This window comes from Ixodes scapularis, unplaced genomic scaffold (genome assembly GCF_016920785.2).
Source record: "Ixodes scapularis isolate PalLabHiFi unplaced genomic scaffold, ASM1692078v2 PGA_scaffold9__187_contigs__length_104089568, whole genome shotgun sequence".
NCBI classification, from domain to species: Eukaryota; Metazoa; Arthropoda; class Arachnida; order Ixodida; family Ixodidae; genus Ixodes; species Ixodes scapularis.
Window position 1 is genome coordinate 56,102,152 of NW_024609884.1, and position 27,612 is coordinate 56,129,763.

Sequence of the window (27,612 nt, forward strand, 5' to 3'; positions counted from 1 at the left end):
TCGGGCTTCCTAGGAATAACTTCCTTCTCAGAGAAGGTGGCAGGTGTCACATTCCTTGCAGTTTGGAATTTGTTCCATTTTGTGTTAAGAGTTTACTGTTGTGTGCGTCTGCAAATGCTGTGCATGGTACGTGAACAGTAGGGTATTGCAGAGCTCTGCAATATCCTACTGTTCACGAAATTTCTCCGCAACACTATGGGAGAGTTTGGTGCAAGACCGTTCGCGGAGCTGGCATCGACAAGGAGGCAGAGAGCCAGCCATCAATCAAGCCAGCGCCGCTGGGAGTCTGGCAGCCAGAAACTGTTACTGGAATTTCAAACCCACTTTTATATTGTGGTGACGCGTCATCGCACAGAAACGTTTCTCATTATATGCAAGCGTTTTCAGCTCTGTACAACTGATCAAACCTACTTTTTTTTGTAACACATCAATATAGTATTAACTTGTATTCCTTTTTCTTGTCTACAAATGACTTTTCTACACCACTTCAGAATTGAGGGCTAGGAGTTACGCCATCAAGTAGAGGCACTACGAGCCCGTGCGCCCAATCGCCTGGCTCTTTTTCTCTTGCAAAAGCATTAATTTCTTTTAAAGCAAATGATAAAAGCTTTTTTAAGCGCTATTGTTAGTGATTAATAACCCGGCTGAAATCTCTGCTGTCGCCACGCTGATTCCCAAAGAAATGCATTGCCATTTCCTGCTGTGGTTGTATATAACATAGCATGGTGAATGCAGCCTCTGAGCACTTTTCCACGGGGTGAACATTCCCGAAACCCCTCTTCTCCCTGGTGCAACCAGATCAGGTCACTTAGCATGTGCATGAAGGACGGTGGCTGCACAGGATTGGCTGGCTATGGAGAGTGGTGACGTGACATCTAGCTACTGAGGTGCAGTGGGGGACAGCGGGACAAGGATGTACTAGGGTTGCCGGTGGGGCAATGCAAGGCAGCATGTACGGGTGGCCAGGGACGGTTAACACGCGGCCCAGCGATACACTCGCCGTCCCCCACTGCGCGGCTCCAAGATTGACAAAGGGAGACGTCGCCAGCAATCTTCGGTTGCTAGGCGTTACGTCAGGCCATCACTTTTGATAACCAGCCAATCCTGTGCGGCCTCCGTTGCTATGCGTCCTGTCGTCAATCCTCTTGAAATATGCACCCCGCCACCATCTGTTGGTGCTTGCAGAATGTGTTTCCAAGCCAGTTTCTGCAGCCAGTGGGGCTGTGGCATTATCCCATGACGACGTTACAAACTTTATATACGTGTGCTCCAAACCAGTGCATGGTCAGCGCATGTACGAGGGCATAATGCTAACACATTAAAAGAATGCGCGGTGTTTGTACTGCAATCATATAGAAGCACAACAAAATGTCAGCGTCTGAAAGCTTTTTTTTTTTTTTAAACTACTTGTAATCACTAATTTGAAGTAGCTCGCTGGAGTGCAGTTGCTAAATGAAAATGCCCCCTTAAGGATGTGGCAAACCTGGTGTCAACTGTTGGCCTTGTACCTAACTTCGGCCAAAGTTTCATGATCAGTAGCGTATTGAAGGACTCTGGAGTGGAGTTGCTTGCATTTGTAATGTAACTGAAAGTGTGTATGTTTCTACATGCTTGATGCAGCACTCAACGCAACAGAAGTGCTGTGTTGGCTCAAAGTCCTCTTCGATTGATGTTGACCCTGGCGGGACTGTGGAAGAGGAGGAGGTTTGTGAGTTGCCCCCTCCCATGGAGATCCAAGACCACCTGTTCAAGCCCCAGCAGACTCCCGACTTTACGATCGACCCTGCAGTAAGCATTTGTCTGGCGAGAACTAGAGTCCTGTGTTTGCAGGCTTAAGCTGATTTTCAGAAGGTGAGATGTGGCTCATTTTCATTTTTCTTGCCCTGTTTTCTTACAGGAGCCCGAAGAAAAAACGTTACCCTGTGTACTCGAGCTACCATCCAAAGAGAAACAGGTGTGTCTTTGGTTTTCTTTTTTTTTTTTTTTTTTTATATATATATATATAAATTTTGTTTAAAGTCTGATTTGAAGCCAATGGCTGGTATCACTTTAGTGGGGTATGATATGATCATAACCAAAATACTCCATTGAAATGACAGCTGTCTGGGTGGCTTTGAGGCAAAGCGCCGGCCTATGAATCCCCAGGTGGCAGGTGCGAATCTGAGTTGAGGTGCCTGCAGTCTGACAAAGGCTTCTTGTGAAGAAGGCACTAAGTAATCGAGATTTCGACTGCACGTCAGAAGATCCCCAGGTTGTCGAAATTAATCCCTAGTCCTCCTCACGGCAGATGCCCTTCATTGACTTGGCATGTAAAACCTCGAAATTTGACTTTGTTATTGAAATGGTGCTGGGATCCAAACTAAAATTGTTATTATAACGCTAGCATCAGCTTTTTGACAGGCCTGCTGCCAGTGGGTCAGCTACAACTCAAGCAACACTGAGCAATGTTTCATTACTTTCATCCATCCCATGCTTTTCCGTTCACACCCAACAGCTGAAGCTGCATGCTGCTTTAATCCGCTAGTGTATTACCGCCCATTTCACGTGGAGAGAAATTCAGAGCAGCCATGGCTCGTGGGATTGAAGCACCTGTATGCACTGTGGCAAAAAAGGGGTGTCACCTTTGTCACCATACCTCATTACCACTGGGCGCGCTAAGTCCGTGCTCCGAAGCTCAAGACCTTGGTGCTCCGTTTGCTAAATGTACAGGAGTGCCATCGGAGACTAACGCTTGAGTGCACTCTTTGTGCACTAAGTTTTTCTCAAAGCGCAAGTGGCTTCTTTGCATTCCGTGTTGTCTCTTCCTCCAAAAAAATGTCTATGCTGACAGAAAAGTTGTCAAGACAAAGGGGTGGCCGAACTGCTGCCCTTTTTCAGTTGAATAATGTTTAGCCTAGCGGGTTAAGATGATTCAGTTGGAAAGCTAAAACACCAGTTATACTCCGTTTCACCTTACGTCGAGACACAGCGAACGCTACCGTATTTTTCGGGCTATAGTCCGCGGACTGTACATGTTTAAAAGTTGAAATTGCTGGCTGTGCGGACTATCTACGCGTGCGGACTATACAGGAATTATGTTTTTCAAGATCGTTTATTATGACGAGACGTGACTTGTGCACGAAAGTGTATGTTAAAGGGCCCATGAAACGATTTTTGGGTTGGGATAAATCATTTTAGATTGGGATTTTACTAATAGCACATCGTTCAGTGGGCCAAAAGAAAAAAGGTAAAAAGTCAAAAGCCTGACATTCAGTGCGAAAATTTGAAAACACAGCGGACTATTTCGTTCCTTCTCCCCTTCGTAACCGCTCTGCCTTTTCACGGGGATACATCCGCGGTCCCAAAAGCGTGTCATCGGGTCCAAACTGACGTCACACAAAACCGGACCTCATTTAGTACCTTCACCCCTAAGCTGACATTGTGGTGGAAGCTACGCGCTTGCCGGACCAATCAGCCACCTCCGTTTCATCACCTGACTTCATTCTCTGCAGCCACATTTGCCACGCTTACGTGGCAAAAGTGTGGTTAGCCCAAGGAGCACGTAGCTTCCACAGCACTGTCAGCTTAGGGGTGAACGGGCTAGGGAAAGGAACTTTTGTCTGAGTTTTGAGCGACGGGCTAATCTTCTAGGGGGAGAATGGATGTGTCCGGGGATTACACAAACCAGGTTCCGAGCGAGAGGGGCCTCCCTTCTTTTCGTCTTCTTGAACTGTTTGGTGGAATGCGCGATTTATGAGTTGAGGAGGAAAGCGAAACAGGAAAAAGTTGGAAAAGCGTTTCATGACCCCTTTAATGATGATTTATGCACATTATAGGCTTTATTGTGAGCTAAAAAGCAGACATTTGTAAACGTGTGCTGTCTATGAGAAGATGTTCGTGTCGACTAAGCACCAGGTGCGGACTATGCACCGGGTGCTAGCCAATCCCGTTCTTTGGACGTAACCCGTGATACGCTTTCCGCGCGTCGCTGTGCCCCCTCTCCAAGGTCGCGTGACACTCGCACAATCTTGGATTGGCTCCAATGGCTCGTGACATCCGCTGCGCTCGGGTGTAGGCTGAAAAAGTATACCATAATATCCCGAGTCATCGCCCACCCCACTGCCGCCTGAAATTCATAAAAAAAAAGGGGGGGGGGGGGTGGGCCATGTCTCGGTTGGTGAACACAAAAAGTTTAAAACATCGAAAAGAAAGGATTTTTTTTTTTTTTTGCGTATATAGCGCGGCTGCAGAAGAAATACACTGAACTCAAAACTCGAATTAGTTTTATTGCTTTGTACAAGAAATGCTCATGAAAGAATGTTTTACTGGCGCGAAGTGCTTGCATACGCGCCATGAACACCGCCGATCGGCGTACAGCGCGAACGTTTGTTCCGTGAAAGCACGTTACTGTTTATTCCTTGTTAGTTAAAAAAAAAACAGTTTACAAGAAAATAGAAAAACCAACCAGGCGCAACGTGCGAGCGAGCGAACCAAAGAAGCGACGAAGAGCGATGCTGGGGAAGCGGGAAAGCCGGCGATCGCGTTGGCAAATACTTTGGCGTTGGGCCAAGTCGGGCGCCTTGTCAATCGCAAGCTCTTGCGCCACTTTCTTGTTTGGTGCATACATGCGTGCGTTCGTGCACGGCGTGCCATCAACGCGGGTAAAGGCGGCGTTTCTGCGTGACGTGGACGGCACCACGAACACTGAGCTCAAAATGGGACGCTCTTGATCTTACACTCCGCAGTTACATTCCAGGATATGGGGCGTTCGCTAACCTCGCGATTCGGGTTAATGCTTGCGTTATCTTTCCGACTTTTTTTTTTTTTTTTTTTTACCTCGGGACCATCTTTTTGCAAGCAAAACAAACTTTCCTCTGTCGTTTTCTTTTCGCGCGGATACACTACGACTTCGAGGTCGCTCGCGGAGGAAATCTGCCCTTGTTTTACTTTGTCACGGACGTCCTCCAACTGTAAGGTCTGCGGCCGCGTCATTTAAGTAGGATGAATGTTCGCGGATCGCGGAGTCAACGTTGGGGTATTTGAAGGGGTGGGCGATGACTCGGGATATTACGGTAGTGTTCCGGAAGAGGCTTGTTCATGTGTCTCACCTAAGAGTGAATTAGCATGCTATCTTGAACAATTGTGTGCGGATGGCACATCAATGGGTCTTGCCCTTGTGCTGCAAGACAAAACTCCTGAATATCCTTGACAAGTTTTAAGTTTCCCCAATGAATGTGCCAGTCCAAAAATTTTTTTTTTTTTTTTTTTTTTTTTAAGTTGGGAAGGATGTTTAAGAAATATATTGGTGCCCCTGGGCCCTATGCGAGTCTCTATACACTGCGGCAGTATAAAGCATTTACTTCACACTCACCTGGTACGCAAGGGCTGCCGTAGTATTTATTTTCGATATAATTCCGGCTTCTGTCGCTGATATTGATGACATTTGGTTTCATATATATCTTAACCTTACTGCAGGAAGTGCATGACGCTGCGACTCAAAGATTATTTCGGGGTGTTAGTGATTGGGTTCCTGTATGCTATGCTCCGTTTAGTTGCTGCACTTGGAGTGTGGAACTTGGAACGTCGGAGTAGGAGTAAAGGAGCACAGACTCAATGTGCCCATTCATACTGGTACCCCAAGAGCCCATTATTTCAGTTGTGTTGCAAGTCAGCTGGATGGGGCGCAGAGGAGGGGACTGCATACCTCCTCCACGTACTGCGACAAGCTGCGAGAGAGAAGTGGAGAGGATTAATTAGCTCAATTTCCTTCCTTGGCTCTGCTCTGTCAGAATCGCCTCACAATGTGAATATTTCATCATAAAATAAATTTTCTTGGAAAATTGCATTCCAAATGTCTCTTTACGCCTTGGACTGCACAGAAGTGCTTGTATAAAGGAACATTGGAAGTGACAGAAACTACAGTTTATACCTCCAAAGAACTGAATTTCGAAGAAAAATTAACTGTTTTCTCATATTGCCTAAGGGAACTGTGCAGCATTGAAAGCTGAAGCTTTCTTAAAGGTAACCCTAGCTGTGATGAAATGTAAACTTTTTTGAGGCTGTGGCATTATCATGTCCCCCGAAACACAGAGGTTAATTGTGTTCTCTGCAGGCTGAGACATTGTTTCCAGATAGACAATTTTTTGAAATTGCTAGTAATTCATTCCGATGACATTGTAGGCTGAAACTTCCACATTTTGTCTTCGTAGCTATCTTCAGTGCACAACTTAGTATATACGATGCCCGAAATCCTGTCATTCTTTTTTTAAACAACACATGTCTAATGCGGACTGCAGGTGGTCTGCTTTTCTCGCAGGAGTTGCAGTGACGTCAGAACGACGCCGAGCTCTGATTTGGCTTCGATTGAAAGGATAGTGGATAGACCTTACTGCTACATTTCTTGAGGTCTACCCACTATTTTTTTCAGTCGGCCAACAAGAGCTTGGCGCCGTTCTGATGTCACTGCAACTCCTGTGCAAGAAGCAGACGACTCATTCTCTGCATTGTTTTCTGTTTAAACTGTGGATATGTAGACGTAGTGATGTTGTTGATTCAGAAGTCATGGTTAGGTGTACATATATGGGTTTTGTTAATTTCGGGCTTAATTGCTCTCCCCTGGCCACAACAGGTGTGCACCCTGAGCTAACAAGACCAAGAATTAAGTTTACCTCTGTCATTTTGTCTCATGTCTTTGGGTCACGAGTGCTTGTCTGGACATTTGAATGTTTTAAACTTACTTGTGCCCTGTCTTTGCAATGCAGATACTGATCGCTCAGGATGATGACTCGGAGACCACAACCTCTCAGGAAGACCCACAAGAAGGCTGCCTAGAAACGATTGTACCTGACGGAAGGGAGCGGGAGAAATTTTTGCAAAAGCGAAGGTAGGTTTTGATTTTATCATTATTTCTATGCACATGTTAAAAAGAAAGCCATTTACAACTCCCTGTAACGCCGAATTAGAGCGCAGCTCTTGAGGAGGTGGAAGGAAGGGTACTGAAGGTCATGTGTTCTTGGGGGGGGTTTATTACCTTGGGGGGTCCATTACCTTGGGGGGTCATGTGACCTGGGGAGGCGGGGGGGGGGGGGGGGGGGTCACGTGACCTCACGGTTACAGCGACGCCGACGCCGCTCAAGCCGGAAGCGGGTGCCTAAGAGCCGCGCTCTAAAAGTTTGTGTGAAAGTGGCTTGATTAGAGTTCACGTTGCCTTTGCAGCTTTGTGTTAAAGGAACTTGTCGACACAGAGCAGCAGTATGTCATTGACCTCGGCTACATTGTGGAGGTACATGCATTGCCTGGCCTTAGTATTCTGTGTTTTGTAGTCTGAGCATTGGACTAATGGAACATACTTGTTTCATCGCAGGGGTACATTGCAATGATGCAGTCCGGAGAAGTGCCCATGCCCGAGGACCTCAAAAACGGAAAAGACAAGATTATATTTGGAAATGTAGAAGCTATCTACGAATGGCACCGGGAGTATGTGCATTTTTAGACAGATACTATTGACTTTGTTGAATTCTTGAATTGTATGTTTTTAATATTTTGTTTTAACATTTTTCCAGCCTGTTTCAAGCAGAACTAGAGAAGTGCTTAGAAGAGCCAGAAAGACTTGGCCTGCTTTTTCGGCGCTATGAAAGGAGGCTCAACATGTATGTGGTGTACTGTCAGAACAAGCCTAAATCGGAGTACATTGTTTCTGAATACATTGAGACCTATTTCGAAGTGAGTAGTGCCTCTCTTCTTTTCTTCTACGATTCCATGAGTGCCTGCAGTAAACATACCAAGAAAAGTGCTTGTTTAAAGGCCCTGGTAGATCATAAAGCTTGCTGCGAGTTAATTTTTTAATAGCATAAAATTATCATTTCAATTAAACATGTGAACATGTGTTTTCTCCTGAAGAGACATTACAAACCATTCTCTGGTATTCTAGGTACTTGCCATATGATCAGCCCCTTGTTCCCTCCCCCCCCCCCCCCCCTTCCTTTTTCCCCCCCTATTTTATGAATCGAAAGAAGGAATTTTCTCCTTTCTGGTTATGCATTGGCTTTGAATTTGAGCTAGTTGCACTACTTATCCACACATTTTTTTCTGATTTCAGGAAATCCGTCAAAAGCTTGGCCACAAACTACAGCTGCCTGATTTGCTCATAAAACCAGTTCAGCGCATCATGAAATACCAGTTACTCCTAAAGGTGATTGTTTTGTAGCTTTCCAAGAATTGATACAGTAGAACCTGATCGATGAGGTGTTCAGAGGATGATGGTAAAAGAAATGCATGATCCGGAAAAACGTAACGGCCGATAACACCTTTGGGGCTATATACGAGTGGCTCTAGTTGATCCGATGCCGTAACATGCACCGGAAAAAATCGGTACCTGCATACAGGAGACTCAAACTTATACCAAATGTGCATTGAGCAGGTCAGTTTTACCTTGTCTAACTTCAAAGGCATAGTTCTCTTCCTATAAAAAACGAGGTCAACAAACTTGACAAAGTCATTGTTGGACACGTTTGCAGACGACCGAGTTAGCGACACTATTAACTTCCGGCGCTATCGCCCGATAAACGCTGTGAGCAGACAACAGAGTGCCTCATCTGCTTGCTGCACCTATCGGGAGATGGCGCCACAAGTTAATACTAATTCGGTCGTAGGAAAACGTTGCCCAACGTTGACTTTGGCAAGTTTTGCCAAAGTCAACATTGGGTTGACTTTGGCAAACTATATCGTATAATCGTAACCAAGCGATGTCTGGCTATAAGAGTGAGCAAAATTTGTGAGCCCCTGAATTAATCCGTACGCTCCCCTGCATCACCGGCCATTCCTAGCATGCAGGTGCGAAGTGGTAAAGCATGACGCGGTCGGTCTCCACACAAAATGAAACTACCGTATTTACTCGCATAATGACCGCACACTTCACAACGGGCATCAATATTTTGACTTTTTTCTTTTTCTCTCGTAATGAACGCACTTCAAATTTTTTCCTCTGCGAGTCTTGAAGCCAATTTTCTTTTGCTACCAAGTGGATAGGCCAAGCCAAGCCAAGCCGCTCTTGTAATGGCTGCAATTGCGTGGTTGTGGAAGTGATCAACTATGAAACCGAGCGGGGTGCACGCCTAGCGAAGCTCGAGTCAAGGAATTGCCCAGCCCCGGACATGCTTCGTCCATCGGATGTATTGATGTCAGCAAACGCGCCGTCGTCTGTGATCCACTTTTGGACAGTGATATCATGAAAGTGGTTAGGCCTAAGAACGGTCACGTCACTCTCCGTGCTGAGTGAGTTTGGTAGGGCGCTTTTTCTTCGGCAAAAGGTATTCCAAAAGCGCCCTAAAAAAGGTTTGCAATTTATAGAGTAAGGTTACTGTGGCGCACCCGCAACCAGCCATGGGTGTGCCTCTGTCAGTGGAGACGTGCCACAGTACCTTGCCATGTCGTATTGGCATCTAAAATGACATTCACGCAAAGTGTAAATGCTAAAATTTTACCCAGCGTAATGAATGCACCCCCCAAATATGTGTCAATTTTTCAGAAAAAAAGTGTGTTCATTATGCGAGTAGATGCAGTAGCTAAACCAGGGGAACCAAGCCATCGAGTGCAGCAGACGTGCAAGCGATAAAGAAAGAGATGGAAAGATGAGCGGGCTGTTGTAAAAGCCTGAATCCCTCTCGAGCCCAGTCCAAAGTTGTGCCCTCCCGGCCAAACGAAAAGTGTGGTCCAGAGGCAAAGAGGTGGAAAAGAAGTGGGGCAAAAGGAAGAGGGCGAGCATGGATGGGCGGCCTTTCACGTCACATAGATTGGCGGTTTTTGAACGTAACATTCGGGAGGGCAAACGGAATAAACAGGAAATTAGCAGACCCATCTCGACAGCAGTTCAATGGGACTGGGGTTCATGAATGTAACAGCCGAGAAAATATATCAACCGAGAATGTATCAATGAGGTTGCACTGTAATTGTGACATGGGTGAATCAATCGGGTTGTACTGTAGTTCTGACATGGGTGAATGAACTATTTTTACTTTTCCCCTCCGAAATTTTCAACACTTTATTTCTCTGAAAGAATTTACTTGACCATTTTAAGCTTCATTCTGCCACCTCCTAATTCATATAAAGTAGTCCTTTCCTCTCCATGCTTTCTCAAGGAGAATTGAAACAGCTGCCATATTTTTGAGCTTTAGGGACTTTCAGTCTTACTACAGTGATATATGTATGCACTGCATCATTAATCCATTAATCACTTTTTATCACACTACCACAGCAGTGTAATTTTGAGGATTGCATGTAGCGTTCAGTTGTCATGGTCCTTACTACTGCTGTTCGTTCTGGCAGCACTATGCATTTTTTGTCTCGTGCTAAATGCTTTAAAATGGATGGTTTTCTAAAGTTTGACTATGTTTATTAGTGTCTTATGAGACTGACTTAACAGTTACAACATTGAATTATCTTATTACAATGAAACAAGTCAAAATTGTAGCTTTACACAAATTATGGTAATGTAAGTGGTATCTTACAGCTATTAAAAAAAAAAAAAAAGGGTGCTGGTAATCATGTCGAGGCAGTATACATAGCATGTATGCAGGAAGCTCTATACATGCTAATATTATAAATAGTTTGATTATTTATGAATTAATTATTTAAATCATGGATATGGATTTCTTGCAGTGTATCTGAGAATTTCATCATTTCCTTCTCAATTTTCATATCGTGAGAATTCAGAAGGAAGTAGTACAGCATGCACTGTTTCTTTCAAATGATACTTTCATCCACAAACTTCCATGTAGATTATTTATGTCAGGTTGTAGATTTTATTGCAACCTCATAAACTATACTATATTGAACAAACTATTGAGCAAACTATATCGAGCATAACACTGTCAAGACCGGTTATAATGAAGTCAACGGGAATCGGAAATCCCGTTGACTTCATCAACAGAATGTGGTTGTGTTGTCCCTGTTTTAATTGTTTTATTCTTTCCTCATCTGTGACTTAAACCAACACGCTCTTCTCCCAAGCACTTAGCTCTACCGGCTCTTTTGTTATAACCGACTTCGATTATAACGAAGTGCAAAGGGGACTGAGAAATCGTGATCGCTTCGCTGTAGCCGCTATTTTGTTATAACCGACTTCGTTATAACCGGTCTTGACAACATATGAAAATATTTCACTTTGTTTACTTTAAAACAAATTCACTTTGCAGCAAATGGATGTTGTAAGAATTCACTTTACAACAGAAAAAATTGGGTTATGTAATGAAAATAGCATTTTGTTTTTCTGTTTACTTCTCTGAAGTTTTTAAAAAAATTGAGCAATTTTTATTTAAGTAATGTAGCTATCATAATCATATTTGGTTTCCAAATACTCTTAAATTGAACTAAGTCTCTTTCATTGATTAGGTGTGTACATCCTCAAAACTTCTATTACTACCCTGAAATGAAAACATTTTTAGCAGAGTAGTGAATCATTTTCTGCAATTCCTCTAAAGGATTTGGTTGAAAGCGCAAATTTGTTTGTCTAGTAGCTGATCTAGGTAGTACTAAAATCTTTTTTTCCTATTGCTTCCAGGACATTCTCAAGTACACGGAGAGGGCTCAACTGCACAAAGAAGCCGAAGATTTACGAAAAGCAGTGCACATCATGCACGTGGTCCCCAAAGCTGCCAATGACATGATGAATGTTGGGAGGTTGCAAGGCTTTGACGTGAGTTTCCTGTTGGACACTGGGCCTCCACTTGCAGTGCACAAATCTGTGAGGAGAGCTTGATGCAGGTTGTTTTTGCTGTTCCTGCAGGGTAAAATCACTGCCCAGGGCAAGCTATTGCTCCAGGGGCTGCTCTTGGTGAGCGAGCCATCATCAGGTGCCAAGTTTCGGGAGCGTCAAGTGTTCCTCTTCGAGCAGATCATCATTCTAAGTGAAGCAGTGGGCGTAAAGACACACTTTTCCAACCAGGCATACATCTACAAGAACCACTTGCAGGTGAGTGCTGTACAAAGAATGCTGCTCAGTGCGTTACACACTTGGCCCAACTGAAGGATCAGTACTCGCTGGCGGTTTTAGTCATGGAGGGTGTTTAATTACTACTAAACTTCACCACCTAGTTTTACATTGCACATTGCATGTTGGTTTTGATGCATGTCTCTTTTTATTGTGTCATATTAGATATTATGACAGAGCATTTTGGCTTATTGCCACAGATGGTTTTGCTTGGAATATTTGATTAGCTGTGCATTAATATTTATTTATTATGCCTTTAAGTCTGAACTTTATTTTGGTAACTTGGTTGAGAGCCTTTAGGTAGAGATTGTGGGACTCTTGAATGTATTTTAGGAAAAAGATAATGCACTTCTCATGTGTTTGTTCTTCTAGAAGGGATTAAACATATTCCATGGCACTTTACATTTGAGCTAAGAGTTTCTCATACCTCGCATAGAAGTGTTTATATTTATAGATTGTCTGCCTTCTGCATTGGTTGTGTTTAATCGATGGCCAAGATTCGTAACTGTTTTCTTATGGAGGGTTTCTGACCTTGTCTTTGCCTTTTAACAAACTTTGAGAAAAAAAGGCTCTACTCTACATGTACCTTTTAGTTTATTATTGACCACTTCCTTTCTTAATTTTTCCTCATCTGTGATATAATAACAATTAGTGCATTTGACAGATTATGGCCTTTGCCACTGCTGTGCCATAAGACTTCAATCTACGAAAGACTGTTACGAAGTGGGGGGAAAAAATAATAAAAAGTTTTAACTTTGTTTGAAAAACTATGATTTACTTAGAAAGAGAAATGGCAGATTCAGATCGGTGACAAGTGATATGGTTCACGCCCGTTGTGAAGTCAAGAGGCAACAAAACGCGAAGTTCAAATTAAAAAAAAATGTAATTAGGCGATGAAAAGTGGCATGCAGCGACAATACGAATAAGCTACCAACAAAACGCTAACAAGCGTTTACCACAGAGTACACCGATGGCTACGAAGAAACAAACCGAACACAAAACCAAAACACAACGAAACAATGTGCCGCTTCAGTACAAATGCAGTTGGGAACCAGGGTTCATCAGCGCAAATAAAATTAAAGTTCCGGAAAACAAAAGATTTAAGTATAAACCGCATGTAAGTGATTTGGTGAGCAACGAAACAAGCGACGGCGGTGAGGACCCGCTGTCGCTCGGTCAGTTGCGCGACGAGGCAAACTACATGAATGCGATGGGAGCAAGCGACCAAAGGGATGAGCGACAGTGAGAAATCTTTGTCACCGTCGCTCGTCTCAAGCTTGCTAAATCGCTTACATGCGGTTCAGCTTTTAACGGGTGGACCCGAAGTCCAGGGGAACGTTCAAAGGCTCATTGATGCTGGGTTGATCACAGGCTTGAATGATTGTCGTCGTCTCGTTGCTCGGCTGGCCCATGCAACACTGCACTCCCAAAACGGGGAAAAAAACACCGCCTGCAGGCAAAAAGCATTCCCGAAGGCACAGCACGCCCGAAGGCAAACAGATGCCCTCAGGCAAAACACGCAGAAACACAAAACTAGGGACTTAGCCCTCAAAATGAAAAAGAAACTAGACTCGCGACAAGAAGCAGCGTCCAGTCCAGCGGAGTGCGTTACTAGATCAAAGTCGGTTGACAAGCTTCCTAGAATGCCTGCATACCTGCCAACTCTCCCGAATTGTCCGGGAGCCTCCCGAATTTTGATCACATCTCCCAATTGTACGGACGCGACCTCCAATCTCCCGAAAAACAACCACAGTTAGGTTTTTTTTTTCTTTCTACTATAATCATCACGTGTGTGTCAGTGCGAGTTACTCGAGAGTAAATTTAGGTTACTCCGGCAGGTTACCACGTGCCAACACGGAACAGCAGCGTAAAACGAGGGTAGATTTTCAAACGCCAAGGTACGAAACCTCTACTCCTGAGTAAATTCAAGCACATTTTGGAACACAGCTTATATGATCATGGGTGCGCAGGCTTCAGTTGGCTTTGTCAGGTCGTCAAGTGAAGTGCGGAACGCCGAACTACTGTGTTTCCCCGAGTTCAGTTGTAATGATTGATGGCGCTTTCAAAAGCCAAGAAGAAGTGCTTGCAAGTATTTCTGAGATCATACACGACTGAGTTTCCGTGCTTTGTCGCTTTGCAAAAAGCTGACAAGTATGGATTTTGTACCATGTGCGCCTGTGATGCGAGCGTTTCGCATAGTGGCAAGCCCGACATCAAGATACACATTGCTTCACGAAAGCATCAGAACCGTGTTCGTGCTGTAGAAGGACAGGGCACCATCAACAGTTTCCTCCAAAACAACTGCTGAGACAGTGTGATCTGCGCGGAGTGCCTCTCCACAAAGTTTCTTGTCAAGCTAAAAAAAAAAAAAGGAATGTTTTGTTCACCGGTTGTTCGCCGGGAGTTTTTTTGCTTACAATGCCAACAACACAAAAATTTCTTTGGCTGGTAGAGGTTGATATCAAACAGTCCAAACATCCCTTGTCTAAGATTTTTACAGCTTCACTGTAAAAGTTTTAGACAAGTCGAGTGTGTGGACAACAATGGTTGTGCAATCACACTTGGAACGCCTTAACTTTGTTGATCTTTTTCCATTATTGCTTTGCCAGTTTTTTTTTTTATTTTTTTTTTTTTTTTGCTGTTTGAATTTACTGAGTTTTCTTTTGTTGCTTGTTTAACCTTTTATGATTTTTTTTTATGGTCTCACTCTTCCCTTTTTCTTTCTTTTTTTGGTGTGTTTTGTCGCTTGTGCTGTGTGGAGGTCCCGGCCAGCTGCGCGTGTATGCATGGTGGTGTTTGGGGAGTGCTTCGTGTTGTCTCCCTTGCTCTGTCCCTGTCTTGGGGCACATTTTGTCAAAAGAGTGGTGTTTGGTGTTCGCGGTCTCGCCAACTACGCTCTACTGTACTGTATTAAGCGGCTCTTGGATGCTCTATTGGGTAAGCTCCCGTTTGTCGCGACCTTTGGTATTAGCAGAGACGACGGTAAATTTCAATTTGAGCTTAATTTAACTTATTTTTGTATATCAAATTATTGATATAGCGAACTATTTTATGATCCCCTTTAAATTCAGTATATCTGGGTTCGACTGTAGTAGCATGTAAACAGTGATATTTTAGGACTGAATATTTCCTCTGTGAAGTTAGTGTGCTTTCAAAACCTGGTTTGCTGTCTCTAAGACAAAGATTAGGAATGAGCCTTATTGTTGCCTTCTAGGTGAACAAGATGTCGCTCAACGAGCACACGGAGGATGGCGACCCACTCAAGTTCATGCTCTGCTCCAAAGACCCGCACCAGGAAGGTGTTTCCTTCGTCATTCAGACCCCCTCCATGGAAGCCCGCAATGAGTGGGTCTGCAACATCCGTGCCATCCTAGAAACCCAGTTGGATTTCCTTAGAGGTGAGTGATCCACTGGCACTTTTCACATTCATGTTGCTCTTATAAGGTGTCTATTTGTCAAATGGGAGTTAGGACATCTCACGAGTTGTGTGCAATTCTAACACAGGCAATAGCATATGGCTTTCCAAAATATCTTTCTCGTGCAAACAAACTATTCTGCTGAGCTACCCTCTTGTACCTGTGCCTTTGCAAGCACTACGTACAAGTTAAGAGTTAAAGGCCTGAAGTCAGATTCAGAAGGAGCTCTGGCCAAGGAAGAAAATAACAATCAAGATGATTTAAATCGAGCCAATTTCGCTATAATGATATAAATCATGATTTGAATCAAACTAATTTGACTATAATGATTTAAATCAAACTTTTCTCCACAATAATACTGAAAATATTTCCGATTTACTCCGGTGTGATGAAAGGTGTGCGCCCGAAACGCTGCTTGTTTCCTTTGCCCTTCTTTTTGCACGTCTTATCTCTCGCACTTTTAGTTTCTATTTACTGTTTGTCTACCAGTGTTTGCTTCTCTTGGGCATTTATTTTGTATTTGAAGCAAAGAATGATCATGCAGGAAAGATTTACGGTATATCAGGAAGCCATTAAAAAAGACATCTAATGATAAAGGAGTAACTCTTTTCTTGCTGAAGTGCTTTAAATCATGTAAGTTTGGTTTAAAGAAAATAAATCTAATGCAAATTGAATAAATAAGATATATTTAACTTTTCAAAAAAAAAAAAAAAGCTAGATTTTTTTTTTTTTTGCTGTGGCTTGTCATGTGTCAAGCATTGTTTTGTGTCAGGTTCATGGACTTTGCTTTTGCTGTGTTCTCATTGATGTGAAAGGGAGGCTGTTCCAATTTACTGAATAATAGTAGGAGTGAATGACTGACTTTGAGAAAGCAGATGCTTCTTTTGCTGTTTTAATGTGTTTAAAAAACCATAAATCTTTCTTTCTTTTTTTTTAGAATATTGCTTGTGAGTCGTGATTGCAACCATGTTTGCCACATTTTGGTTGTTTAAAGTTTTTTCCTAGCCTCGTGTGACAGGCTACGAGAAAAGGCTGGTAGCATGATTGTCAAGAAGGTTTTCCATGAATTTTATTGCAAAAAAAGTATTGCCTCTGCAGCTTATGATAGAGCTGTCTTAGGCCACATACTTGACCCACTAGTGACAGGCAGTGTATTTAAAATTTTACTGAAGTGTTCTACATGTAGTGCTTCATTTTCTTGACAGCGATACAGTCCCCTATAGCGTATCAAAAAGAGCTCACCAAGGACATGTAAGTTGCTGCATTTCATTCTCATGCAAAGCTTCTGGGAAATTGCAATAGTGCTGTTAAAGGGTAAAGGGATTTTGTTTTATCATATATATCTTGATGGTGATACTTAGAGATTTTGATTAAATCACCTCCAGCTTTTTGAAATATCGCCAATAATTTGCTGGGCTGCATGATTCTCGCCGAGAAGCGCTTGGTCTTAGTAATTGCTATCATTTACGTACAGTTTGAATGTGGCATGATATAAGATGCGAGAAAATGATGGACGAGGCACATGCAGAAAGTAAGGACGGTTTGCGCATAAGTTCCACAAGAATATTTACTTTTGAGTCATGCATGCACGGTTGTGTTCCCTTCTCCATCAGTCACACCTTGGTGCCATTTCGTGAGACTAATTATTTTGCAGTTTGTGCTTTGCCAGTAGAATGACCTGCATCTCTGAAGTCAATTTTATGACTTTTTATTTAAGGCCACCAATGTCAAACCATGAAAGGTCCATCGACAACTTAGCAAAATTCATATTGCCGCGTGCATGTGCAGTGGTCGAGTGAGTACCGCACCTGACTCGCACAGAGGTCCCAGGTTCGAATCCTGGGACCAGATGCAGCTTTTTATTGACTCCTAAAATTCCTGGTTCTAGGAAATTCGAGAACATTGTCATTTGTTTCAGGAAAAAATGTTCTAGGGCCGAATGGTCTAGTCGGAATATTCCAGAAAGCGGAGCGGCTATAAAAGGGGCTCCACAGGGCCGTACGGAATCAGTCTATTGCCAGCGCTTGACCCTGCTGTCATGTCGACATTCGACGCCTGCGACTCTTGTTGTTCTCTTCTAAGTTTGGGCACGCATTATTTTCCTCAGTTTATCTTCACCTCGTTACCTGTTATACTTGACAATGTACTAAATGCAGTGTGCAAAGGAACAGTAGATAATAAGTTCAAAGTTGTGATGAAAGGCGGCAGAGTGCTCGTGATACGTTGCAGAGCAGACAGTTGGGTGGAGCAAGTGAATGATAAAATTCTGGATAATCAATGCCTTGCAGCTTCTGAGCTTAGTTGAGAAATCATTACTGCATGAAATGATTACAAAACACTTCGGTGGCACTAATTGTTTTCACAATGGATGCCAAAGGTGCTTGCTGAAGACTTGGGTGTCCGACTTGCACTACGAGAGTATTCAAAAACTTGCACCACAATATGACAAATGTCTTAAAGGAGCGATGCAACAATTTTTGTACTTTGCGCAAATACCGCTTAAAACGGATCCCTAACGTTAATGACCTATGAAACAGGCGTTCGTTTTTCACCCCACGCAATAGAAGTCCCAGAAAAAAATTAAAGAAAAACGAGCAGCGTTCACCCCCTCAACTCGCACCCAGAACAAGCGGCCACGTGATCTGGAGCCGATTATATGCCGCCAGTGTTGATCATAGCCACGCGCTGGGGTTGGCAAAGCGCAGGACACGCGCTGAGTTCCAGACGTTGTTATGGCTCGGCTGTTGTCATCGTTGCAGCGATTGGACACGGCTCACAACCCGAATGCTCCTCGAGCTAGCAATTGTCACGAGCCCAAGTCGAGTGCCCACGCAATGCTCGGGTCCAATCTATGAACCGCATTCAAATATCGTCACTTGGGTGTACTGCGATCCCCGAGTTACGTCATCAAATTTTGCAAAGGAGAGATTGAATGAAAATGATCGCTTTTGTCCTTGAAATTACACCGCAACAAAGGAGTTTCTTTGACAAGGGCGTTGCGTGTGAGTATCCTTGAGTCCCAGGTGTGCCATTAAGCTCGTGTAGAGAGAAAAACATTCCAATTGAATATCGTTGCACAGCTCCTTTAACAAAGGGAGTTAAAAGGTGATTAAGGTATGCAAAATTACTTTAAAATAAGCATCTCACAAATAATGTGGCATAAGTTTATTTTAAAATGGAACTTGCTTTCTGGGTGCACCTCATATATGTTATAAGTGTACTAAATAGAGGGGACTGACCAATATGTAGTTCCATAGGGTATCCTAACCTTTCCTTGAGGATTGAAGAGCATTTCTCTAAATGAACTATGCTTTTTTTTTTTAATTCTTTATTGATCCCTGAATCAGAGAAAGGAGGCAGAGAAAAAAGTAACTGACACGCTGCTTGACTAGCCTCTGCTAATGCCGTGTGAAGGAACCTCATGGAAGCCTCTGTGGCAGCCAACGTTGGGCCAAGAGCCTCAGTTTCTCCAAAGTGAAGACTCTTTGTGAAATGTTGGCTGCCGCTCTTAAAGCTATCTTGTTGTTGTTTTTTTACCTTTTTTTTTTTTAAAGGTCAACTTTGGTCGAAAATAAAACCAAAATAAATGATCATGTTTTGTGCCTTAGTGGCACAAAACATGATCACAACTGAAATGTTACGTCGAAGTGAAGCCGCACACTCCACTAAAACCGGTTTTAAAAATGCAACAAGCTGCTCTTCAGCGAGTGGCAAGCGGATTATCTTTTAGTTAAGCAACACTGGGTGACGCATGCCACAGCACCCCCAGGATGTCGCATTGCAGTGGTGCTGCGGTTGATTCCGCACGTTGCGCTGCGCACCGCAGCACTACGGCGACATAGCGTCGCGGCTGTACAGCTGATGATCGGTGTTGCCATCCCTCTTTAGCAGATAGTTTCGGTTTTACTGTAGACGCCCGAAACCAAACTTTAAGCCGCCATATTTATAAACCTACACACAGTATTGAGAAAAAAAATTTAACTAATTCAGGAACATTGACTGAACAGTTGTAATCCCAAGTTTGAAAATAGATCAGAGTTGCCCTTTACTAAAGCATTTAATACAGTAATCAGTCTATAATCAGATACAGCATAAGAAAGACAGTTTGAGGGGGAAAAGGGTACACATGAGAAAAGCCATTGTGGAAAGGAGGTTGCTCCTCTCCACTTCAGCTTTCTTAGTTTTCACCCTTTTCCCCCTTGCACTGTCTTATGTTGTGTCTGACTAAGTAACATTTTTTTACTCTGATTTTCATGGATTTCCACTCTTTTTCAGTGAAAAAAGACCACACTCTTGGCATTATTAACGATTAAAGCAGGGAAATATGGTTTGATTTATAATCGCTGGCTTATTCTTGCTGCCAAAGCACATTTTGTAGCATCCTTTCAGCTTTGATTTTGCTAGCTTGCTTTCAACACTGTTCTAAAGGCTATCCCTACCCTTTTTTGCTGGCTATTAAAAGCTTACAAAGTCACATCTTTAGTTATCTGCCATTGTAAAATTTGGTTGGGCCTTTGTCAGAGGGATTTGCCCTCTTCCTCGGCATGCATCGTTTTCTGGAGATTGCTCGTTGCATGCCAACTGCGCTCTTGGGAGCCCCCCTGCTGCTCCATGGAAAGCTGGTCCAAGACGTGTAACCCTTGCTTTGTTGTTTATACCTCCCCAGGCTACCTTCCCCGAGCAAAACTTCCAAAATTTGACCTCCCTCCAAAATTCCTGTATAACCAACCCCTGCTGTAAGTAAGGCTGTGGTCACCATCCAACTCTTGCGTTTTTTAAGCTGAGCTTTAAACTGAGTTGCGGAGCTGTGTGATTTGGTGGTGCCCTCATGGTCATTTTTATGCCTGTGGCCTTTTATGCTGCTCTCTTTTTGCTGCTGCTTTGCTCTTTCTGCTTTTGTTGCATCAGTGTTCTCCTGTCCTTTTGTGCTTTTTGATTGTGCTTCATTTTGAGGGTTACAATATTTGTATTTTTGTAGCAGGCTCCACTATCCCTTAACTTGATGTTGGCTACCCATCAGTGTAGGCTTTGTTTCCCTGCAGATTTTAGTACATGTTGATATTTTAGGGCTCATGTGGTGTTTTTTGTTGTTGTTTTGATCATGCAATTATATAGTTGGCAACCTTTTCATTTCATCTCCAAATGGAGTCCCTTGTTTTGAGGCACATCAAATGTCTAGGAATCAACTATGGCAAAGCTCACACAACTTGGGGCAGACCACATATCTCTGGAACATGTCATCTTGTGCATACGTCTGTATAAATAATTTCCGACCACACTTTCCAATTGCAGTATCAGCCATCAATCTTTCTACTCATAAATGAAATTTGGTTTGTGTTTCTTAATTGGACAGTTTTATTTTATCTCACTTGACCTAGCTCCAAGCCCTTAGCTTGCTACTGCACAGCAGGGAAATTCGTTTGAAAAGTCTAAGCACTTATTTGCCTTTCCTTATAAAGGAGCTAACATTCATGGGTGATTCCATTCTCCTTGAAAAGTTACCCCTGGGTTCTTATATCAATTTTTTTACTTTGAGGTTTCTGAGAAGGTAAATGGCACGCATTCTGTGCATCCTAGCTTGCATGCTTAAATCTCTTGAAATAGAACCTAAAAGGAGGCTATTTTGTTGATATTGAATTAGGAGTGTTAGTCCGTTGAGACTGGTCAGACTGATACTGCTGGTCATAACCGTTCAGCACTCCAATGCATGCATCTCCTGCGAAGGTGCTGGTCTACTCCAGTAATTATAACAAGTGGTGCTTGCTTTGCCATTATTCTTTATTGATTATTTTAGGGGTGTGCAAATACTTGAATATATGAATGTGAATCGAATAGTAAGTTCCTGAATTATTCAATTCGTGAATCGAATTCCTAGTATTCGGTCACTCGAATATTTAATATAATCGGCAAAAGACACGCAGTCGGCGGCGGAGCTGACAAAAAAGCCGTTTTTTCTCCCAATTTTAGGGCAGTGATGCTGGACAGACCATGCGAGAAACATCTCTTGATCCTACCATTCCACAAAGATCTAGTGCACAGACTAGAAAAAAAAGTAGTGAATGCCATAAACTTTATGGCACACAGATTTAATCACGATTGTCACACAATCTTGAATCGCAACCAAAACATCCTGCCGTAATTCCATGCCATGCCTAATTTTTTTCACAAGTAAAGCCCCTCATTTCAAATTGAGGTGTCGATGAAGAACACACTTGGCACACTCGCAGAAATCGGCGACTGCACGATCGCTAAAAGAACGCCGCGTTAACCACACCAATGAAACCAGCCGAGCTATCATCGTCGCTTCTGAACCACAAGCCGCGATTCGGAACAAAATGGAAGGGAGAAGGAATAGTGTGCCTAGATTTGAGTGTTTCTGACTGTTCGATAGCCGTGTTGTTTGGAATACGAGCTACAAGAAGGTGACAAAAGGACGAAAGCGTCGATCGCGTGCAGACGTCGTCACTCTTATATTCTCTTCTCTTCTTTCCACGCAACGACACAACGCATGCACACTTGCAACAAATCTGCACAGGATAGATGGTTTCAGTTACGCTTGCTTCATCTTTTAAATCTAGGCTCTCTAAAACAGGATAGATGGACTGAGGAATGATGCATAGCTGCTGTTGGACGGTGACTTGCGACCCCTTACAACATGTTTTTTTTTTACTTCAGATTAAATATTGTTTAAGCCAGTTTAATGAGATTTGACCCCTATCCCTTTATTTTTATAAGAAAAAATCACCTATGTCCTTTTTTGCCCTAAAGATTGTGGTTTTCTCAGGTATAAATTATAAAAAAGGATGTCGTGGTGCTCAATTCGTGCTTTTAACAAGGAAAGCAGTCATGCATGGCGGTAGCTTTGGGTTTTCCATGACGCTTAGGGTAGATAGACTGTTTGTGCCATAAAAATGGGATCTCAAAATCCACTTTAGTGCCGCACGTCCAGCAGCTGCTTTTTTTTTGTTGTTGTTTTTACCAGAACTTTCACACATTTGAGTTTTTGTTTTGCATCAAGTGCATACTCTGCACATAGAATATTCTCATTCACAGCGCACTTTGAAATATTCCTACAGATAAAATCAGTATTCAATTCAATATTCGGCTTTTTTTTCTTAATTCGATTCGGTATTCGATTCAATAACTACTATTCGGTATTCGCACACCCCTAATTGTTTTACTTGTTTCATTTAGTCTTCTGGAAAACTTTGATTCTTGGCTCATAGGAGGTCAGGTTTAATGCAATATTGTTTTGTTTGTGACTCAAATGGCTCGCTGATACTGTAATTCCTAGGTGTTTAGTGATTCGTCTTTTTAATGAATCTCTTCCGAAATTTTACTATTTGCATACCCAGATATTTAAAGGGCAACTCCGCTTCATTTTTTGTTTTTGAGAAAACAATGCAGTCCTCTTCAGTATCACCTAGGAAGATCAGACGTCAAACATTATGATGTAGTTCTTTCTAGACGTTTCTTAAACGGTCTGGCAAACTTTGCAACTCGCCAAGTTGCCGAAATCAGCTGACTCGAGCGGACATGGGCGTAGCCAACATTGAGTTAAACGTCATCATTTTTGCTTGTTTTTACTTCTTTGGGCAAGCGTAACGGGCGACGTCGGCAATGTTTCCTCTCGGTGCGCCTGCGCAGTGCGCTTTTTGGGAGCCGTCCGGCCGCCCCACCGTGGTCCTGCCATTACCGCCGTCTTTCGCGTCACAATTGCCGTCATCGTCTCGCAGTTTGTGATTACTGTCTCTCGGAGTTTCGTCCACACTATGGACCCTATGTTTGCAGACTTGTGCCGCAGTTGTTCATCCGTCATCGAATGGCATAGACACCAAGACGTGATGAAGTATGGGGTGCAGACGACACTTGTGCCTGGCACGTGCCCGCCCAATCCCGCCCGTTGTTGCTTAGAGGACGACGTAATAGCCATGTTCTTGGCAGCCCGAGGCCAATGTTGCCGGATGGAGCCGAAGTTTCGGTTTCGTTTTCTGCTCGTGTTTGGATTTAAAAATATATATCCCATTTTTCGCGAAGCAAATGATGTAGTGTCTTTTACTAGGACTTTTTCATGCAAAAGCACTGATTATCCCGAAATCTTCGGACTTGAGCGGAGTTGCCCTTTAAGGGGTCTTCTGTGTTGTGGGTTTGTAATTATTACATACCTCATTGTCGCCTTATTTAGACTTTTTCATGCTGTTAAACTTGACTCGCATTGTTAGTGACTGGGATGTAAATTGCCCAGGTAGAAGTAACTATGAAGTGTTGGCTAGTATAGGTACTATTTTTTTACAAAGGGTAGACACTTGGGTAATTTAGTTTTTCTGTCACTAGTATACTTTGGACACAATTTCATGTACTAACTTGTATTAGTTTCTTTGCTGCTTGCACTTTTCTGGTATCACTAGCAAAATGTTGAAGGGCAGGGTAGAGGATGGCGGCTTTAAATGGCAGAACCATGCCAGTACACTACAGTCGAGTCATTTCGAAGGATACTCATTTTTACAAAAATCAAGTGTAGTAGAGTGAAGAGGGTATATCTTTGAACTAACTGCATCTTTCTTGAAAGAAGCATCTAGGCACGTGCCTTAAAACGAATATCTAACAGAATACATTTTGAAGTAACTTTCCCAGATTTGGCTAGATTTTGCCCGAAGGAAGCAAAAGAGCAGGAGTGAGCCAGACCATGTGGTGTGTCCAGCTCTGCGCCGGAGCTGGGCTCCCTGTGGAACCCATCGCTGCGCAAGACGCTGTCGCACCCGGCGGCGGCCCACAAGTCGGTGCGGAGTGCAGCCATTTCGGACAGCGTGCCGAGCCTGACGTCCAAGTCGATGCGGCACCCGGGGCGGGACAAGAAGCTGTTGCGCCCCGGAGCAGCAGCAGCAGCGGTGGCGGGGGCCACTCCCGAGGCGGCGCCTGCTGTGGAAGAGCCGCAGCAGCGCAAGCAGTCGTGCCCCACGCAGCAGAGCCCGGGCAAGGGCAAGCGCAACTTCTTTGAGGGCTTCCGGAACACGCTGCGGCCCAAGGCAGCCAGCAAGTCGGACGCACCGCTGTGCTTCAGTCACAGCCTGGATTCGGCCAGCAGGCCTGCAACCTTGGACCCTGGCGGGGACGGGCGCCGCTGGTCGGAGACGTCGCACCCGGTAAGGGCCCCTGCTGCGCCGGCCGCTCTGGAGGGCCCCCTGGCCACCGCTGCTCACGACTGACTCTTAACCCCCTGTGTGTTAGGACGGCTATGCACACGTGCCTGTACATATCTGTACATAGACGGCGGAAAGGGATAACACGGTGTCTTAGTGTCTGTGCCCAACTTACCATGCATGGTTGTTTGTGTACTCTCTGGGTGTGTGCACTGCCTGCACGCACGCACGTGCGTGACATGCCGCTAACCAGAGTGAATGTTGTACATAGGTGTACATGGAAGTAAGTGTGTAAAAGAGGCAGCATGACCTAGCTGACAAGTAGAGATTGCGTGTAGGTAGGCGTAGATAAGGTTGTTGTTGTTCGACATTGCCACCAATTGATGTTACCTGACAACACCAAAAGCGGCACTGGCACTTGGTGGGAGCTATTGCAGTGCCTCTGCCGATGGTCGGGCCCACTGTGGCAGTGCTTCCTGCGGCCGACTGGGCTGCCGCACTAAAGTCCATGTCCAAGAACAAGAGAAATGCTCAGCTTCCCTGAAATGCTACTTAATTTTGCATTTGCGGGAGTTCCTCCATTGTGGCTGTTGTACTTTTCACATTGTCGCAAGTTGTTTCTGCCTCTCTCTCGTGCCCTCCTGACCGAGTCCCAAGGGTCTGTGCTTTGATGAGTTGTAGCCAAGCATTCAGCCAAATTGAAACCACGGAAGTTGAGACTACATGAAAACACAGTACCTTGACAAGTGGGCCGGTCCTGGTCTTTTCCGGGCAGCCAAGATCCTTTCCAGTCTTTCGAGGGCGTGTTTGGTGCAGGCTGTTGTGTTCTGTGTCTGGCCAGAGAGATGCATAATATTTTACACCTGCAGGAGAATGGTTTGTTTGTATAGTGTGAAATATGATCTGTACATTAAGTCCACTTCATGAACCCATGCGATGAAAGGCATAAGGCATGTATAAAGTACTAGTCAGTATTTATGGATAAATGATTTTATAATAAACTTGTTCACTTGCATGTGTGTTTTTACTCTGCACATGGTGGTGTCTGTGCTAAAAGACTAACTATTCATCTAAACTGTCACGTGGAAACTGCATGTGTGGTGAAGACTGCTCCAAGGTAGGTGCTTGGACTATGTGCAGAATGTTTTCTTAATGTGTTCGAGAGGAAGTGCTGAAACAGAAACTATATATAAAGAAGGATCGAATGCTGGGGCGAGACTGCCTGCGGCTCGCCACGCGGAGCCCCTTATGTAGACACGTGGGCTTCTGGAACAATCATCGTAGAAGGTTCGGCGCGTAGAACATTCCAACCTCGAATAAGCAACAGGGTTCTTGAATTTACAAGAATGCGACATTACAGAAGCAACAAAAACGTATAGCCGCAGCCAGGCATTCCACATCGGCTTTTCGCATGGAAGGCAAGCACGATAACCGCTAGGCCATGGGCGCGCTGCCTACTTGGCCAGCTGGGAGTGCTGCAATATACAGTGTTTCACAAAACGCTAGCCAAATCGCTTCTGCAAAAAGTATGCATCGCAGAGAAAAATTGTTGATGATGCATTGATCTCGAAATGGCAGGGCTGGATTATTAAGATATGGATTAAGGAGGCTGCAGCCCTAGGCCCCTGGCTGTCAGAGTGCCCATACTGGCCCCTGGAAATTTGAAAAGTGTTAGTCGTTTTCTATTTACTGCTCAGTCCAAGAACAGAAGGAACACACAGAAGGGTCATTGGTGCGCTGGCCTTCCCTTTTTTTTTTTTAACTGGGAGATGGGGATGGGCCATAAAGTTCCCGTCTCTAGACAAGCTGGCGTTTGTGAGCTCGTTGTACAAGAGCGTTCCAAAGCAACCAAATTTAATGCGGTCTCTCATGCCCCTTTTCGCAGAGGGGGTTATGCCGTCGGCGTTGCCGGTCCCATTGAAGTTTATTCTAATTTAAACTTTATGGAAGGACAGCCATGGAGTTATCTTTTGTACTGGGTCCCTCTTTGCGTGTTTTATGCACGATTGCGGGCATCAATTTGAACTTTTTCAACTCGACTAAACATATTTTCTGAAAAAGGGCAAGAAACAGCCTTGAGCAGCAAGTAAGTTTTCCAAAATCATTTCAAAGGTATACTGAACTGAAATTTAGATTCCGCAAAATAAGACCACAGAAGTGTTGAATGGGATGCGATCAAGCGAGGGTTATGACGTCATTGTCCTGGAAAATTTGAGAATGAGGGGAAGTGGCCTCGCTTCCCCTCATTTATTTTGCTGAGGTATGATGGTGCGGCCCAAACGTTGCCCAGATCTATTTTGTTGATTCAATATTTGCTATGTCGCCAAAAAAACTGAAATGTTCTATGTAGTCGGCGTAGAACGTTCAGACCTCGAACAAGTAACACGGTTCTCGAATTTACCAGAACGTGACATTCCCAGAAACAACACAAATGTGTATCTGCGGCCAGGTATCAAACCTCGGTCTTTTGCTTGCGAGCCAAGTATGATATATTCGGCCACGAGCGCGCCTGTTCGCAGACACGCGTTACAGTATGTAAGCCTGGTGTAAAAAGGTTATAGGCAACATTGGGTACGTGTGAGAATGATATTTACGCTTCGCATGAGGTTTTTCTAAAGAAAACCTTTTGCATCCTGTTTTTTGCATGCCGTTACATTTGGTACCAGACTCGGCACTGAAGTCGATTCTGATATCGTCTTTTTGTGATGACAACTCAATCCAGACGTTCTAAACATCCTAACAAACCCGAAATCATAACCGTGCGTAGCTTGTTTCCTCGTTAAAAAAGTGAAAGCCGTTTACAACTCCCTGTAACGCCGAATTAGAGCGCAACTCTTGAGGAGGAGGAGGAGGAGGTAAGGGTACTGAGGGGAGGGGGAGGGTCACGTGACCCCCCCCCCCCCCCTCGAAGGAACCCGAGATCCTTGGGGGGGGGGGGGGGGGGGGGGGGGGGGGGGGGGCTCGGCTCGCGGTTGCGCCGACGCCGCTCAAGCCGGAAACGGGCGCCTAAGAGCTGCGCTCTAAAACGTTCAAAGATCGCGACACACCTTTTTTGAGAACAATTTTCTTCAGAGTGAAGTGGTCGACGAAG

General features: G+C 44.1%; 1 protein-coding gene across 2 annotated transcripts in view; it reads left to right on the top strand.

Annotated features, from left to right (window-relative positions):
- LOC8035715 (triple functional domain protein) overlaps window positions 1-27,612 on the top strand; it is a 259,166-nt gene that overhangs the window by 150,653 nt on the left and 80,901 nt on the right. Inside the window, exons 39-51 of one of the 2 annotated variants that reach the window (XM_042287364.1) lie at window positions 1,621-1,788; window positions 1,898-1,954; window positions 6,741-6,862; window positions 7,195-7,261; window positions 7,343-7,455; window positions 7,542-7,701; window positions 8,078-8,170; window positions 11,537-11,671; window positions 11,762-11,947; window positions 15,180-15,363; window positions 16,587-16,632; window positions 20,048-20,117; window positions 24,083-24,207. In XM_042287364.1, the coding sequence (XP_042143298.1) occupies window positions 1,621-1,788; window positions 1,898-1,954; window positions 6,741-6,862; window positions 7,195-7,261; window positions 7,343-7,455; window positions 7,542-7,701; window positions 8,078-8,170; window positions 11,537-11,671; window positions 11,762-11,947; window positions 15,180-15,363; window positions 16,587-16,632; window positions 20,048-20,081 (1,365 nt within the window). In that variant the 3' untranslated portion in view covers window positions 20,082-20,117; window positions 24,083-24,207. Of the gene's footprint in view, window positions 1-1,620; window positions 1,789-1,897; window positions 1,955-6,740; window positions 6,863-7,194; window positions 7,262-7,342; window positions 7,456-7,541; window positions 7,702-8,077; window positions 8,171-11,536; window positions 11,672-11,761; window positions 11,948-15,179; window positions 15,364-16,586; window positions 16,633-20,047; window positions 20,118-24,082; window positions 24,525-27,612 lie in introns of those variants that run through there. The other variant, XM_042287363.1, reaches the window with a different exon arrangement.